General features: G+C 44.4%; 1 protein-coding gene across 1 annotated transcript; it reads right to left on the reverse strand.

Annotated features, from left to right (window-relative positions):
• Nucleotides 1-51: 51 nt before the first annotated feature.
• Nucleotides 52-15,778, reverse strand: C1QTNF3 (C1q and tumor necrosis factor related protein 3). The gene is made up of 5 exons (XM_015410322.1): nt 15,775-15,778; nt 15,328-15,482; nt 3,154-3,283; nt 1,547-1,646; nt 52-817 (listed from the first exon to the last, which is right to left on the reverse strand). The coding sequence occupies exons 1-5, from the start codon at nt 15,776-15,778 to the stop codon at nt 658-660; spliced, it is 549 nt and encodes a 182-aa protein (XP_015265808.1). The 3' UTR covers nt 52-657.
• Nucleotides 15,779-17,741: the final 1,963 nt, after the last annotated feature.

A 17,741-nucleotide genomic window follows, 5' to 3' on the forward strand; every position in this document is an offset into this window, starting at 1 on the left:
GGAAAGGTGTTTGTAAGCCGCTCTGGGACACCTTTGGGTAGTGATGGGCGGGGTATAAATCCAATCTCTTCTCTTCTTCTTCTTTAATGTGTAGAAATGGGCAGCAGAAGCTTTTCATGGCCAAGAAGTAAACAAGTCACCTGTTTTTTTAAAAAAAATACCATTAAGCCTCTGTTAAAGGGACAGGACATGTTTCTCCAGGCTTTCTGGCAACCCAGATCTAGATTGCCATGTAGAATGTGATATCCCACATACAGGCTGCCTGTGGATGCGCACCTGAATTCGTTCTGTGTATGCAGTGCTCCAAAGCAGGTATGTTCCTGAGATCTCCACACAATGACTTCCCCGTTCAACTGAATGAAGGTCTGCATTGCAGGTGGTCTCATGGAGATCTCTGAACTGAGCAAAATGCAGTAATAATCGTACCATTGCATTTCCCGGAATTGCATTTTAGTGTCTGCACTGAAGGACTAGTATGTGGACTATAGAAAGATAGTATGGACCGAAATGGCACAGAAGAGACGTATATCCATTCATGCCTAACACTACATAGTAACTAATGGGATTAGAACAAGGCCGCACAATTTTAGTATGTTGCCATTTCACAGCACAAGGAAGAACAGCAAAGGAAAAATATCTCAACGTTTAAGGTCTCATCTATTTTGTTTCAAAAAGAAGAAACCCCGCGAAAGTGGAAAAGCGTTGATGGTCTCCATGCAGTGCTCCATTGCCCATCCGCAGCCAAACTTCATCTCCCTTGGCAAGTTTAAGGACTGCACTGTTGCTCGATGTGTCCATTTTCCCTTTTGACTCATAGCTAAAAACAAAGATATTAGAAAAAATCAAGCAAACATCTTACAGTTCCTGTACCTAAGATCCTGCAAATGTCCCCCAGCATAAGAACATAAGAACATAAGGGAAGCCATGTTGGATCAGGCCAATGGCCCATCCAGTCCAACACTCTGTGTCACACAGTGGCCAAAAATACCAGGGGCCATCAGGAGGTCCATCAGAAAGGCCAGAACTCCAGAAGCCCCTCCCACTGTTGCCCCCCCAAGCACCAAGAGGACAAGAGCATCCATTGCTCCAGACACAAGAACCTAAGAGAAGCCATGTTGGATCAGGCCCAGGGCCCCTCCAGTCCATCACTCTGCGTCATACATGGTGGCCCAAACCTAGGGGCCAACAGGAGGTCCGCCAATCAATAACGACCAAATTAATAAAATTAATCTATTCAACAGGACCTCCTTCGGAACAATTCTTTGAATGATAGGGGGGGGGGAAGTATGAATGAATAAAGGGACGTGAATATGTCCCAGCAGAAACATGGGTCTGGGACTATGCCTTACAGGAAATATGGTGGGTAGCAGAAGGATTAAGTCCTCTGCCTTTCTCCACTAATATATCCCTGCAAATTAGCCCCTCCTGGTGCTGCTTTGCAGCAGAGAAACATCAGGCCTTTGGGGGCCACTGCCAGATTTACTGATATGCAGGCCTGCCTTTTAAAAATGGTTTATAAATTAACACGTAATACCCATCAACATACCTATATAGACTGAAAACTGTATTGCCATTGTGCATTAAGTAAACATACACTTCCTCCACATCTTCATGCTTCATCATATTGAAGGTGAAAAAATACACCCCTGCAAAGTGATCATATCATTTATTAAAGTTCTGCATAGAAAAGAGATGGGACGGGACAATTCTCTGCCTGAAATTCTGAGGACCCTCCTGTCTTTTTTACAACCTGAATCACAAGTCAGTTAGATGGAAAGACTGATGCCCCCTACCTGGATCAACCTGATCTAGCTATCTGGATCCATGCCACAGTAGCATCAAGATTAGACAATTATAATGCACTCTACATAGGTCTGCCCTTAAAGTCAACTGGGACACACCAGTTGGTACAGAATGCTGCGGCTCAATTATTATCAGAAGGCAGGTGGAACATGCATATTATACCCACTCTGCAGGTGTTCAATTGGCTCCCCATCAGCTACCAGGCCCAGCTCAAGGCACTGGCTATCATATGAAAAGCCCTTCATGGTCTTGGACGGTCATAACATCAGGACCACCTGTACTGTAACATTCCACTGCAACAGTTTCATTCATCTGTTCAGGGCCTTCTGTGGGTGCCACCTTGCCAACTGACAAGATCAACAACTGTACACACTCATTCTCCGTTGTGATCCCCACCTTGTGGAATGGAATGCCCAAAGAGATAAAGAAGACTTCCCATTCTGCAAACTACGTAAAACTGAATCATTCGGGAGGCATATCCATAAAGATAATAGGGTTATGCTATAACAGAATTGTTCAGCAAGGCACTTTATAAAGGGAAAGGGACTGCGTGCAGACTATATCACTGTGTATAGGACTTAATTATCTATTTGCTGTATGTATTATCTTGCTGTCACTGCATTATTTCCTGCTGCTGTGATACCATTATTCTGTATTGTATCTGCATTCCATATCACAACTAATATTCTATGCTTGTTCAGATTTCTGTAATCCTAGTTTTAGTACATTGCTTATTAGATGTCCCATCATATTGAATGAATTATACTGCGTAGTCTGCTTTGAGTCTCAGTGAGAAAGGAGGAGTATAAGTATAGCAAACAAACATAGGATTGCACCAGCAATGCCATATACTCCACTGTTAACTGAAAATCACACATACCCATATTCCGTTTTGAAGTCACAGGAGCCATTCCCATAAGTCACTGAAGCACCTAAAAGTGTATTCATGCTAAACAAGATGATGTAAAACTTATTTTGGTTCTTTACCTACTAATGCATCCTTACGCCCCTGATTTTTGCTCAAATGGCCTGAAGTCTCTGAAACCCCAAGTGGTTTTTTTTAAAAAAATTAAAGTGTATATAAGTGTATATATGCAATTTTAAACAATGTATTATGAATACAGAATTTGGGTTACCTTTAAGCTACTACCACTTTGAAGAAAATATCACAACTCGTATATTTTTATTATATGCATTATTCATTATGCATCTTATGCATATTTGCTCAGAAATAATACCTACTGGGTACTAGGAAGCACCCCCTAGTCAGTGTGCATGTGACGGCCTTATTGGAGCCAGTGTTACAGGAATAATTCATATCTCTATAGAATTTGTGTTCCTTTTACTTACCATTTACTGGTGCTCCGAATCGACCAGTCATTACATCAAAAAAATTCCCAATGTTCGTTTCAACACTGCTGAAGATTATTCCACTGTTCTGATTACTGAAGTGGGTTGCCATCGAAGCCATGAATGCAACCTATACAGATATAGCTTGTGTTTATATAGCAGCTACCAAACAGGAAAAAAGATAAATAGGGAGACATAGCTGGAACTGATCCATTGTATACAGACTTCTTCCACACTTAGCACAGGAGCATATATATTTTTTTAATTACTTCGATGTACATTCGGGGCTTGAGCCAACTCTAGGCAAACTCTGGAGACAAAAATCCCATTGATTTAAATGAGAACAAACAACTTATTCATGGGCAGAAGAAGGTAAAGAAGACAGGCACATGTTGGAAAAGTACACTTAAATTTCAGGTTTCGCTTTAACATGGGAATCAGTGCTGGGACTATATTCTGGGGGAGTTTTCATCATCAAGTATCATTTCAACCATTGAATATTTCTGGAGAAATTGCTTGCTTAGTTACCCAAATTAAGAATGGAAATAATATTGTGTGTGTGTGTGTGTGAAGTGCCAGCAAGTTGCTTCTGACTTAATGGCAATCCTATGAAGCAATGTCCTCCAAAACGTCCTGTCATTAACAGCTTTGCTCAGGTCTTGAAGATCGAGGGCTTCCTTCATTGAGTCAACCCATCTCATGTTGGGTCTTCCTCTTTTCCTGTTAACTTTTCCTAGTAGTATTGTCTTTTCTGGTGACTCTTGTCTAGTATTATGTTTTATGGTGACTCTTGTCTTCTTATAACGTGACCAATTGTCACGGCTCAGGTGGGATGTCCCCTGATGCTGCCACCACTCTGGATTTAGGCTCCTCCACCGGTGTAGAGCCACTTCCCCGCTCGAAAGCTGCCAGAGGCTTCTGCTTTTCACCCACCATTTTTTAAATTTTTAAGCGTCGGCGATATGCACTTGGGCGGAGTTTCGCCCTGGCGTTAATAAAACCAAAGTTTAAATGGTGCCTAGTTTTGCTGTATAGATGAGTTCAGGATCTCAGGGAGGCCAGTTTTGGGGTTAAAGTGTAAAGGGAAGTGTTCCTTTAATGTTTAAAGGGAAGCGTCTCGGCAGTTGGGTTGAAGGGGAAATCGCTGTTCTGCGCACTCGTGAAAATTTCAATACTAAAGATGGCCGCCTGTGCACATGCCCAAACTGAGAGGGAAAAAACCCGTGTGGACGGCGGGGAGCGATGTGGCTGCGCAGTGATCCGGAACAAGGATGTGAGTGTGATCGCGATTCTTCCAGGTTAAAAAAAAGTGCATAGGACCGGAGCAATTTACACTGCTCCCAGCACACCATCTGACTGCACCCCCAGTCTCAAAAGCTGGAAAAAGTACAAAGGAGGACAACCAAGATGATAAGGGGCTGGAACACTTTTCCTGTAAGAAAAGGTTGGAGAATCTGGGACCAAGGAGAGACATGACATTGTTTATTATTAAGAAGAAGAGGAGGAGGAGTTTGGATTTATACCCCGCCCTTCACTACCCTAAGGAGTCTCAGAGCAGTTTACAATCTCCTTTCCCTTCCCCTCCCTACAACAGACACCCTGTGAGGTAGGTGGGGCTGAGAGAGCTCTGACAGAAACTGCTCTTTTTCAAGAACAGCTATGCCAGAATTATGGCTTGCCCAAGGTCACCCAGCTGGCTGCATGTGGAGGAGTGGGGAATCAAACCCAGTTCTCTCAGATTAGAGTCTGCGTACTTAACCACTACACCAAACTGCCATCTCTGAAGCAACTTACAATTAAAACAAAATAACTATACAATTAAATCAAAGTAACAACATTTTATCAAGCCATTAATATGATAGAGCTTTATACAAATATTCATTGGGTGGAGCAAGGGAGCTTTTTCTTGCTCTCCCATAATAGTAGAACTCCGGGACACCTGATGAAATTGTTGCCAAAAGGTTCAGAGAACAGACGAAAGGAAATACTTCTTTTCTCAACTTGTGATTAAAATGTGGACCTCACTGCCAGAGGAGGCAGTGATGGCCACAAGGACAGATCGTTTTAAAGGAGTTTAGGCAGATCCATGTAGGAGAAGTCCATCAAAGGCTACTAGCCACAGTGACGGAAGGGAGCCTCCATATGCAAAGGCAGTAAACCTGAAAACCAATGCTGGGACACCGCATCAGAGGAGTCCCTTGGCCTCTGTGCCTTCTTACTTGGCCCTCCAGTGCAACTCATTGGCTGATGAGTGAAACAGTATACTGAACTAGATGGACCAGTGGTCTGATCCAGCAGACTCTTCTTAATGTTTTTATGTACAGAAGTGGACTGGTTAGGAAGTGGGCCTTGATTTCCTGGCTCAGAAAAGCACAGTCAGTATACAAAACCGAGCAAGTTTATTTAATTTGCATCATACCTATGATGCTTGCAGAATTAACTTTTTTTTCTTTTGTTTTTAGGGCAGATTACACACAGTCCTGATAATAACTACCCAAAGTATATCCCCTCCCCTTCTTGCTGGTTTCTACGGGACTTATGACCAAAGTACATATTTTTATGAGGATCCATGACTGTATCTTCCAACTAATAGCTTAATTTCAGCATTAGGGTGGGGGGAAAGTTAACACCCACCCCAGCACTGATCCAAATCAGCACCCACTCCCATTTGAAAGCTGACTTAGATAAACAAATATTGGTGTGTATCTCATTTAGAAAGAATAGATAAATATGATGCTGAAATGTGTGATATTTGAACTGTGAACCATTAATTAACCGAAATGCACTTTTTCGTTTAATTTAGCTGCTGTATCACTTTAACGATGGGAGTAGACAGGGCTCGGTTAATCCTGAAGAATTTCTGTTTGAATGTAAAAAACAAACATTTTCATTAAGAGTTCACAAGAAACAAGCCAATGCTCCCTCTTCATCATGCACCCTTTTATTATTCCTACAATCTATTTGGAAACCCACAACTAAGCAACTGGAGAGTGCAGCAGCTTACAACAAGTTTGTGAAATGTGAGATGGGATGAAAGCAGGGCTGCCAGCAGGCCAAGAAAAATGTCCTGTCCCTTTAATAGAAGCTTAATGGGGTGATGTTATTTATTTTGATGCCATGAAAAGCTTCAGCTGCCCATTTCCACATGTATACAGTGCAATGCAAAGTGAGGGCGATTTCTCACTAGAGCTGCCTCGCAGCACAGCGCCGTTTGCCCCAACATAAACATGTCAATTTCACACCCGAGGCTGCGGGGCTGCATTTGTCCTCAAAAACCAGGATCACGAAACTGCGGAGGAAACTGGGCGAAGCCCCGAGTCAAAATGCAGCCCCGGAGCTTCGGGTGTGAAATTGACATGTTTGTGTCGGGGCAAACGGCGCTGTGCTGCGAGGCAGCTCTAGTGAGAAATCGCCTTTCACCCTTCTAAGTCTACTGATGTCGGGCTTAGAAGGGTGTAACTGTTCTTAGGAAAACACTGTATGCCTTTATTAAAGGGACAGGTAATTTTTCTCCAGGACTATTTTCAGCTATATTTCTAAAACTCAATTGTGTATTTTCTATGAACTGAAACAATCTTAACTGTCTGCTCTAGATATTACTTTATTTTAGCTTCATTTTTACCCCTCTTTTATCCCCAATGGGAACCCAAAACATTTATCATTCTCTTCTCCATTTTATCCTACTAACCTATTGTCAGCAAGCTGCCATAAGGTGTTCTTTTCTGTATGTTACATTCTGCCCTGTCCATCCCCCCTGTGTTTTCCTTGTGTAGGTGTTTACTGTCTTTTGCTTGCTACATCTGCGGAACTGCTCAAGGTCAACCAGCTGGAGGTGGGATGGAGTTATGGCATTGCTTAGCTTATTAGGTATCTCATGCCTGGGAACTGAACTTGTGTTTATGTTGCAGAACCATTGTGTTCCCAAGGAATTGGGCACTTGTTTTATCTGCCTTCCCGCCAGCGGGAATTGGACTCATTGGTCCTAACCTGGTTCAAAGTTCCTTTATTATGTTTCCCTATGAGGCTTGTAGTTATTCCTAACGATGCTTGTGTTCTGATCTAATCATCGCTTTATAATAAACTGTACTTTGTTCTTCAAACGTGGATTTATTCGAATGCATGGGGAATCGGACACCTATGAGGTAGGCAGGCACAGCCCAAGGATTATGGGTGCCCGTGCAGTCCCCTCTGTTTGCACACACCCTTTCCCTGCCTCCCTCCACCACAGCAAGAAGCAGCTGCCCACTCGCCTTGACCCCATCCCCCACCCCTGGAGCTAGGTTAGGCTGACTGACCTAAAGTCACCCCACCCACAGCAGAGTGGGGATCTGAACCTGGGTCTCATAAATCCTAGCTCAACAATCTAATTACTGCACACACTGTCGTATCTGACTGAGTACCCCCCCCCCCAAAAAATTGCCCCTTTCCATGCTTTTGATCTGTACAAATGGGACCATATGAAGAATAGCCATTATGTGGTACTGAATTTGCATCCTGATATGTGGATTTGAATAGTGTTAATGATAATGACTGAGGAATCATTCCCATTTCTTCTCCACCTGTTCAGCAACACAGTTGTATGAACACGGTCTTTGTTGGTATTTCAAGACACAAATAGCAGTTCTTAATTGCCCAATTGCGCATAAATTTCAGACCTGGGATCTGAGGCAATAGGAGATATTACTTGGAATCCTTTGCATGGTTCTCCCCCCACCCCCAATTGTATCTTTGGAGGTTTGGAGAGAAGGAGATGATCTACTACAATAAGAAATGAAAGGAGGGTCCTTTTTAGAAATAAAAATCTCCAGATGATCTTGTGAATACCTGTCTCCCCTCTAGGGTTGGGAAATACCTGGAGATTTTGGGGGTAGAGCCTGGGGAGGGCAGGGTTTGGGGAGGGGAGGGACCTCTGCAGGGTAGAATGCCATAGAGCCCACCCTCCAAAGCAGCCATTGTCTCCAGGTGATCTGGTCTTGGTCATCTGGAGTTCAATTGGAATAGTGGGAGCTTTAGGTGAGACCTGGAGGTTGGCAACCATATTCCCCTCACAGCTATTTCTAGAAACTATTTCTATACATTTTCTCTTTGTACCCCTGATGCACCTGTGCCAACCTAAATATTGTTATGCCATCATGTGTCAAGAATGCCCTTCCACCCTCTAATTGGACGACAGGCCAGTCCCTTCGACAAAGAATTAATGGTCACAAGTCTGACGATAGGAACCACAACATTCAAAAACCAGCGGGGGAACATTTAAACCTTCCAGGACATTCAGTTGCCGACCTAAAAGTAGCAGTTCTCTTACAAAGGAATTTCAAAGGGAGATTAGAAAGAGAGACTGCTGAATTGCAACTGATAATGAAGCTCGAGACAGTGCATCCACCTGGAATGAATTGAGACCTAGGTTTCCTGTCTCATTACCAATGCTGATTTCTCTACCCCTCTTACCCTTCTGCATATCTCACATAAATCCAATCATGCCTGCTATTGTCATTCACCTGCTATTGTCATTTGCCTGCTAATGTCACTCGGCATCTGAAAACATTCCATTTTCCAATAAATAGGACAGAAGGACTTCCATTCTTACTGTATCTGAAGAAGTGAGCAGTGACTCACAAAAGCTCATATCCTGCCACATATTTTTTTAGTCTTTAAGGTGCTACCGGACTCTTGCTCTTTTCTACTGCTACAGGCAGACTAACATGGCTATCCATGTTATGTTTGTTGATCCAGATTAGCACCATTGTTCTGATTTTGCATGATAAACTTGATGGGTGGCATCCTATTAGAAGTGGGATTTAGTAGTTCTTAATGTACTGGAATCTTTCTTCAGCCTTGGAATATGATGCTCAGCAGAGTTTGGAGAAAGAACAGAGAGCTAGAAGGTTTTTAGACAGAGAATTTCTAGCTAGAGTTGGCTATTATGCAACATGTTTTTGTCATTTTTGCCAGTACATGGGTTTGTGTGCTCCAAGCATTTTCCTTTATTTTATTTAAAATTCAAGGATGTTAAGTGTATACAGAGCCAGAGTGTCTCAGCTCAGATCTTATTTTTAATTATTTAAGCGTGAACACAGTAATGGGCTTTAACTTTGCAGAAGATTATGTTTCATCTACTAAATGTTATTTGACATACCAGTTAACTCTAATCCACTGTTCTATAATTAATAAAAAAGCAAATTATGCCGTTGTTCTAGTCTCGGTTGCATTTGGAAGGAGAAAATTGTCCAGATCTGTTAAATAGCTCTGTCTTCCAACCATATTATATTTTTCCTTTTCCTCTGACATTAGAAATTCTAATGTTTTCCTGACATTAGAAATCTAATTTAGAATAAATGTCCAGGAGCCATTTCAGGTTCTGAACTGTGCAACCCTGCTGGTATGGTATCAGATAATCACCCGGCTTTTCTTTTTTCACAAACTAATGGAAGGGGGCTTACGGAAAGCTTGATTGCAGTAGACCTTGACTCCCATTTCACAGACGCCTTACAATAAAACAGCCACAGGGTCGGATATATTTTTATGTCTTCAGTCCAATCTACTTTTAAAAGCTGGTCATGCAGACACATGAACCAGCCACATCAGATTGCTGATTTGTCATTTCAAATTAGAATTGCCAACTTCAGCCTGGGAAATTCCGGGAAATTTGGAGGAATGTCTGGGGAGAGAGCTCAGCAAGGATGTGATATTACTCTAGGACTTCCATTTCTCCTAGACTCTATAGTATACCATAGAACCCATCTTCCAAACCTGTCATGTCCTCCGGGGGAAATGGAGGTAGATATATCAGGAGATCAGTTGTAATTCTGGAGGTTGGTAACCTCATTCCAAGTCCAGGTTTCCAGGATAGCTAGGTTTAGATCAGGACATTAGAGAGAATACAGGCCTTCCAGATGGAAGGGCATAGTTCACTCATTTTGCAGATCCGGAGCTGGATTTTCCTTGCATTCTTGAAAAATGCAGCTTCTTCCTGAAATTGCCTGCCGGTATTGTATTAATTTGTGTTGTGGTGTCCTAATTAATATCCATTTGACAAAGCTGTAAAATCACTACAACAAGCATCACATGCCCTTCCTTTCCTCAAAAGTTCTACCATTTTCAGGTGTTTTCAGTGGCTGCCCATTTCAGTTTTCTTATGCCTTGCTCTTCCACTTTCAAGGTTGTATCTTTCCTGTCCTAAAACTCCACAGGTATTCCAACCACTATTATGCAGGGAAAGGCTTTGAACATTAGTGAAGGATTAGGGACGGGGTTCCTTTCATGCATAGAATGGCATGCATTGCCAGGGGGGTGTACAGCGACTGCCAATTCCCACTTCTTTTTTCTGACTATGAAAGATTGTTTAACTCTCACTCTTTGCACATTATTATCTCTCTGCTTCACCAGAGTCCTGCTTCAGTGCCTCCTGTCAGTCCAGCTGGTTGATTTGCTATTCAGCAGTGCCAAGAATTTACTTAACAATGAAAATCATTCCTGCGAAAGGACCAGCTACTAAATATATATCTACCTTTAAACACCATAAAATGATATTCAAACTTTTGAGAGCACTTGCTGAGATTCCTCCTGCTACCTCCATAACTGTGCCAAAATACCCATGCTTCTAGGGAACAGCAAGCGAAACCAAAAATGAGAAATTTTATTTTTACTCGCACCTTACAAGTGCTAGTGGTGATGAGTATACATTATCTGGTCCCCATGCAAGAGGAAGGAAACCTTCTCCACCAGCTTCAGCAACCTTGGTCTGCCCCTTATGGTCAACTTTATTATTATTTGTTTAAGTAGAACTAACACTGCTTTCCATTCTCAGAAAGCCTAGAGGACCTTCTCTAGACCACCTGCAGAGATGGCAGGGAAACGGTTTGACTACTATAAAAATAAAAATCATGGCTGTAGTAGGGGTTTGGAGTAGGGCTGCCAAATCCCCCCCGGGGGGCGGAAATCCCCCCGCCCCAGAGGCCCGTTTCCCGATGCCTGGGAATCGGGCCCCGGGGGGGAACCCTGTCCCAGCGTGCACGTCACAGGGAAGTGACGTTATGACGCCGGACACGCTGGGGGCGGAGCCACGGCCATACAAGGGAAAACTCTATGGTTTTCCCTTGTATGGTCGTGGCCCCACCCCCAGCGTGCCCAGCGTCATGACGTCACTTCCCTGTGATGTGCATGCGGCGTGTGCGCGCACACCGGGAGCCACGCTGGAGTCCCTCGCCAGCAAGGTAGGTAACATTTGGCAACCCTAGTTTGGAGAGATGCCCCTGCAGCAGAGGCAAGACTGCACACAGTAACCAACAAGTATCAGTAACCACTACTGCAGGGGTGTCAAACATGCGGCCCGGGGGGCAAATGAGGCCCCCGGAGGGCTTCCATCAGGCCCGCAGTGGAACTGGCCATCTCCTGCTTCCAGTTCCGCTGCTGCTGCTGCATCATAGCTTGCTTCGCTAGACTCTCTTAATCGCTCAGCCATGTCATATTTTAATCTGGGTCCTAGACTCAGAACTCTGAGCATGAGATTTCTGTGGTGAATGTCAATAAATCAAAAGTAGGTTTGCAGCTTACAGAGCTAATGTTTTAAGCATGTTTTTATTTTAAGTTAAAAAAAATCTTTGTGTTTGTGTCCTTTATAACGTTTATATCTCTGCTACCTGGCATTACATTTTATGACACACATGGCCCGGCCCAACAAGGTCTCATTTATGTCAGATCCGGCCCTCATAACAAATGAGTTCGACACCCCTGCACTACTGTGTCTCTGGCGAGACAACAGCAGCACAGTCAGCTTACATCAGGAAGAACTGCATGGCAACAGTAACAGAAGCAATAAGACTGCACTGGAATAAAGTGAAATGATAGCAAGGAAAACTGGGGGGGGGGGGGTTTACACCAACATCGTCTGGATTTTCTGGAATAAATGAGCAACTGCTGACAATTTTGGAGAAAATATCTAATGTGGAGCCCACCTGAGGCTTTGGAAGTGCAAAAGGAATGTCACTGCTTGCAGTCTTTTGGGGAAGTCAAAAATTCTTGCGTGCAATCTGATAGGGCTGTGATACAATGAAGATTGGTATGTCCTCATTTGACAGCGGTGGCCTCCCCTCATCCTTAAACGCCTCGCAGCACTGAGTCAGACCATAACTCAGTCTTCTTTCTTCCATCGATCCTCTCCTCTGTCCTCTTCCCCTGCCTCTGTTGGGCTAAAATTAGAGCCCTCCAGGAGCGGGTGTATGAGATAATGGGAGAACACCATGGGAACGGCAGCCTTTCTACATCTTGGAGTGTTTAAACACCATCTCTGGGCAGTGATCTAACAATGCTAAATGTAGATCAAGGTGGCACGCTAATTTAACAAACCACTCCTATATACACAACTATCTATGATATATAATTCCATTTAATCGTCTGACAAAGTGTGCGTGCACATGAAAGCTCACACCTTGAGTAAAACTTTGTTGGTCTTAAAGGGGCCACTGGATTCTGACTTTGTTCTTATGCTAAATGTAATAATTATGGAACAAAGTTTGAGTCCGGTGGCCCCTTTAAGACCAATTGAAGTTTAATTCTGGGTATAACCTTTCGAGTGCATGCAGTTATGGTTATCTATTTTGGTTAAAAAAAAATATTCGAGAGAGCATTAATTCGAGCCAGGCCCAGCAGCAACCACTGGGTGATATTTTCGTGTCAGCCCATACAGTTTAGCTTGCTTTGTGTCACCAAGAGGCATTATTCTGTGGGCACCTGGCTTCTGAAGGTGGCACACTCTGGTTTCAGCTCTGTGGAACAGATATCCCCATATCATCACCTTTCCTTGCATCCTTTCCTTCCTACTCACTTTTATCTCCCCTCCTTCACCTATGTTTATTATTTATTTACTTCTAATATATCCCACCTTTTTCCACAATGGGGACCCAAAGCAGCTTACATCTGTCTCCTCCATTTTATCCTCACAACAACCCTATGAGGTAGGTTAGGCTGAGAAAGTATGACTGTCCCAAGGTAATCCAGTGAGCTTCCATGGCACAGTGTGGATTTGAACCTGGCTCTCCTATACTGTAGTCTGAAACTAACTACCACACCATATTGGCTATTGTGGGGTGGCTGCTGTTGTACAGTAACAAGCAGCCAGGCCAGAGTAAGTCATGGTACCAAGTCACCCAGTGGTTGCTGCTGTGCCTGGCTCCAATTCTCTCTCGAAGCCAAAACAGTCTTGGAAAGGGTCCTACCTTGACTTTTTTCTGACGGAAACAAGTCTTGAAGGCTGACAATAGTGCTGTAGTTGCCTAGCAACAGCCACTGAGGACATCCATTTCTGAAAGCTACAGGTGTTCCTTTCATCATCTTGGGGGGTTGTAAATTCTCTGAATTCCAATCTTTCACTAAAAAAAAGTCTCTAGCCCCTTTTGTTGCAAAAATAATCATTTCCCCTTAGATGGTAAATGGTTATATAACCATCCCCACCAGTGGGTGGTGCTCTTGTACATCTGAGTGTGGGTTGGCTCTCAATTGGTTCTAATTGTTCTATGTTCTGGGGGGAGGTGACTGTAACTTTTAAGATCTGTTGTGTGGGGGCTGCACAGGGGACCACTTGGAAACCTTTTTTAATGTTGGTTCCTTAAACAAGTCTGTTACCATGTCTCTGCAATTTAAAAAAGAGAGACCTAACCTTTTAGAAATATGAAAGCTGGGAATTTTATTTATTTATTAAATTAGACTTGCTAGGCTGCCCTTCCTTACTAGTATGGCTCAGGGCGGCTTACAACAGAATAATAACAATTAAACGACTTTAAAACCGTTACAACAAATCAATGGATAAAAACAGAACATATACCGGATGGCGGAAAATCAGCTCCTCTAACCTCCTTGGGGGGAGGGGTTGCGAGGGATGGGGGCCGGATGTCCGTCCCCCCCATCACTGTCCTCAACCAAATACCTGGCAGAACATCTCTGCCTTACATGCCCCGCGGAAAGGTAGTAACTGTCGCAGGGCACAGATGTCTTCCAGCACAGAGTTCCACCAGGTAGGGGCCAGGGCTGAAAATGCCCTGGCTCTGGTTGAGGACAGCCAGATTTCTCTCGGTCCAGGGACCACTAGGAAGTTCTTATTTCCTGAGTGCAGTGCTCTTCTGGGGACATACTGGGAGAGGCGGTCCCAAAGGTATGTAGGTCCCTGACCGTTAAGGGCCTTAAAGGTCAGAACCAAAACCTTGAACCCGATACAGTGCTCCACCGGAAGCCAGTGCAGCTCGCGCAGCACTGGTTGGATATGTGCTGTCCAAAGGGTCCCAGTAAGAACCTGCACAGCTGCATTCTGGATCAGTTGAGCTTCCGGGACAGAGAACCTGATGGACAAATTGTTATAACGTTATAATAATACTACAAGGACATATCAATTGCTGCTTTAAAAAACCTTGAAAGAGCCCCCCCCCCAGTGGTGCTGGGGGGATTGGGTACTGCAGAGGACTTTTTTGTTGTTGTTCAGTCGCACAGTCGAGTCCGACTCTTCGCGACCCCATGGACCAGATCACGCCAGGCCCTCCTGTCTTCCGCCGTCCTCTGAAGTTCGCTCAATTTCATGTTTGTTGCATCTATGACACTACCCATCTCATCCTTTCCTGTCCCCATCTTCTTTGACCTTCAATCTTTCCCATCATCAGGGTCTTCTCCAGTGAGTGCTCCCTTCTCATTGGGTGGCCAAAGTATTTGAGCTTCAGTTTCATTATCCGGCCTTCCAGGGAACAGTCAGGGTTGATTTCTTTTAGGATTGACTGATTTGATCTCCTAGCAGTCCAAGGGACTCTCAAGAGACTAAGAGGACTAAGGCATGAAAAATGCAGATAATCTTTCCATGTGGAAGCCCCATTGCTGTTGCACTGTATTGGCAGCTGCAGCAGCAATGGGGAAACCACACAAGTCCATCCCCATGTAGAAAACACCCATAACAGCGAAGTCTCTCTATTATAAAACCTGAATACTTCTGGCCCCCCAAAACCACTGCCTGGGGAATTGGATGTCTCCCAGTAATGCAGTAATTGACCTGTACTTTTAATCATTAAGTTTAAAATTTTGTTTGGATTATTTTTAAAAAATCATGTTATAGTATTCTCAACTGATCACCGATTTTGAACAAGGGAGCCTCCCCTTATGAAAACAATGGGGGAAAGCACAGTTAGCTCGGTTTTTTACCTGCAGTTCTGTTGGGATGCCAGGGTGTCCCTTCTCTCCTTTTGGTCCATGGTTGCCCCGCTCTCCTCTGGGTCCCAAATCCCCCTTGTCTCCTTTGTCACCTTTTGATCCTTCAGTTCCGGGTGCTCCGTTATTTCCATTGTTTCCATGATTTCCTTAAAATGATCAAGGAGGGGATTTGTTTGTCTCTTTTGCTTCATGTTTAAAAGATCTGCTTAAGAAATGGGATGCTTCCTCCAACTGTCTTTTGCCTGTAGTCTTCTCTAAGTTGCATTTTGAGCAGAAGTTAGTAACTTGAGGATTGTGGGGTTTATTTGCACAACAGGGCCCATACTGAATTTCTAAGGAGTGGAACAGTAGGTGGAAACAGAAATTTTGTGGTTGGAATGACATTCTTCAGAGCCTGGGGAAAACAGAATCTGCAGCTGCAGACAAAATCAATATTACCCATGGTGAATGACTCTCGCATTGTCCTTCTACTGGTGGTGTCTTAAGAGATGGAACTGTTTGCATGCTCAAGCACAAAAGAATAATAATGGATACTACTGCCTGTTTAGTAACGAGTGAATTTCCTTGGTTTAAGTCTGGAAATACTGTGAATTGCCTTGGTTTCAGTATGGAAATATTGTGAACTAGGAATAAGGTCCGTTGTGGAAATAAATACAATGAACTCTAGAAAGAGGCTCTGGGCGGGTGCCCTGGCCTTGGGCATTCAGTGTCAATTTGCTGTGGTGACCTCAGCAGGGTATAATGACACAGAGCTTACTGTTTTCTCCAGGGGAACTGATCTCTGCCATCTGAAGAGCAGTCGTAATTCTTAGTGAGCTCCAGCCCCCACCTGGAGATTGGCAAAAATGGTTTTCCAGGAGGGAATGGCTGGTTTGGAGGGTGGCATCTATGGCACTGTACCTGTCTGAGGTCCCACCCCTCCTCAAGCCACACCCTCTCCATCCCTCAAATCTCCAGGAATTTTCCAACCTGGAGTTGGCAACCCTATCTCCTTTCCAGCCTACCTTTATTTGCCCCTCTGACTTCAGCTTTCCATCCCCCCCCCTGCAGCCTCTACCCTGCTCTGAAGTCCTGACTGCTACATCACACTGGCTGTCATAGGGGGGGGCATCTCAGCAGGGTATAAGGACACAGAGTCCACCATTTTCTCCAGGGGAACTGATCTCTGCCATCTGGATAGCAGTTATAATTCTGAATGACCTCCAGCCCTCCCCTGGAGACTGGCAACAATGGTTCCCCAGGAGGAAAACTGCAGTCTTTCTCTGCAATGGGGACCAAAGCAGCTTACATTATTCTCCTCTCCCCCTTTTGACTTGCACAACAACCCTGTGGGGTAGGTTAGACTGAAAGTCTGTGACTGGTCCAACATCATCCATTCAGCTTCCACAGCAAGAACCTGGGTCTGGCAGACCCTGCTCTGACTGCAGACAACAGATCTCTCTCTCCCCCTGGAGTAAATAACAGCTTTGGAGGGTGGCCTCTATGGCATTCTGTTCAGCTGAGGCCACTCTTCTCCCTAAACTCTGGCTTCCGTAGACTCCACCACAAAATTTCCCAACCAAGAGCTGGCAACCCTAGTCAGGACTGGCCCCAATGAGTTTTCTCCCAAAGGCCAAAATAGGCGTGGAAAGGGTCTCCTCCCCCCACCTTTTACTGACAGAACCAAGCTTGGCTGCCTAGCAACAGGCACTGAGGGGAAAGTAGGGGAAATACTTGGAGTAGGGAAATACCTGGAGATTTGGGGGGTGGATCCTGTGGAGGGCAGCATTTGGTGAGGGGAAGGACTCAGCAGGGTGCAATACTTATTTATTTATTTATTTATATTTAAATAATTTAAATTTAAATATTTAAATTTATACCCCGCCCTACCCCGAAGGCTCAGGGCGGCTTTAAAGCAGCCATTTTCTCCAAGGGAACTGATCTCTGTCATCTGGAGATTGGCAACCCGAGGGGAAAGTCAGCTGCACAGCAGGAGGTTGAAGAGAATGGTCTGATGGCCGCTGGCCCACCTCAGTAGCCAGCCAGCCATGGCAGAGCCAAGCAGAAGAGAGCCATTTTGCAGTTTATTCTGACAGGAAAGTGGCCAAGCTGGCAGTGAGCGGGGGAGAGGAGCGGACCCAGCACCCAGCCAATGGCATGCGAGTACTCTTGAGTGGTGGTTGATGAGCCAATGGCTGATGGAGCACACCGCACATCCAATGGGAGAGCTGGAAATGGGAGAGCTGGAAATTATATATATAGGATTGCCTTGGTTTCAGTCTGGAAAGATTGTGTCCTGCATATATCGCTAGCAAGGCAATGCACACTGATATTGTATACTCTGACTGGCAACAACTTTTCAGAGCCTCAGGCAAAGGACTTCACCTACCGCTGGATCTTTGTAACTAGAGAAACTGGGGATTGAA

This window comes from Gekko japonicus, unplaced genomic scaffold (genome assembly GCF_001447785.1).
Source record: "Gekko japonicus isolate JY-2015 unplaced genomic scaffold, Gekko_japonicus_V1.1 scaffold1490, whole genome shotgun sequence".
In the NCBI taxonomy this organism is placed as follows: Eukaryota; Metazoa; Chordata; class Lepidosauria; order Squamata; family Gekkonidae; genus Gekko; species Gekko japonicus.

Coding starts and splice junctions, on each gene's coding strand:
- C1QTNF3 (XM_015410322.1), bottom strand. Junction 3,284..15,327: donor GCATCCCAACAGAACTGCAG/GTAAAAAACCGA, acceptor ATATCTGTATAG/GTTGCATTCATGGCTTCGAT. Junction 1,647..3,153: donor ATTCGGAGCACCAGTAAATG/GTAAGTAAAAGG, acceptor ATCACTTTGCAG/GGGTGTATTTTTTCACCTTC.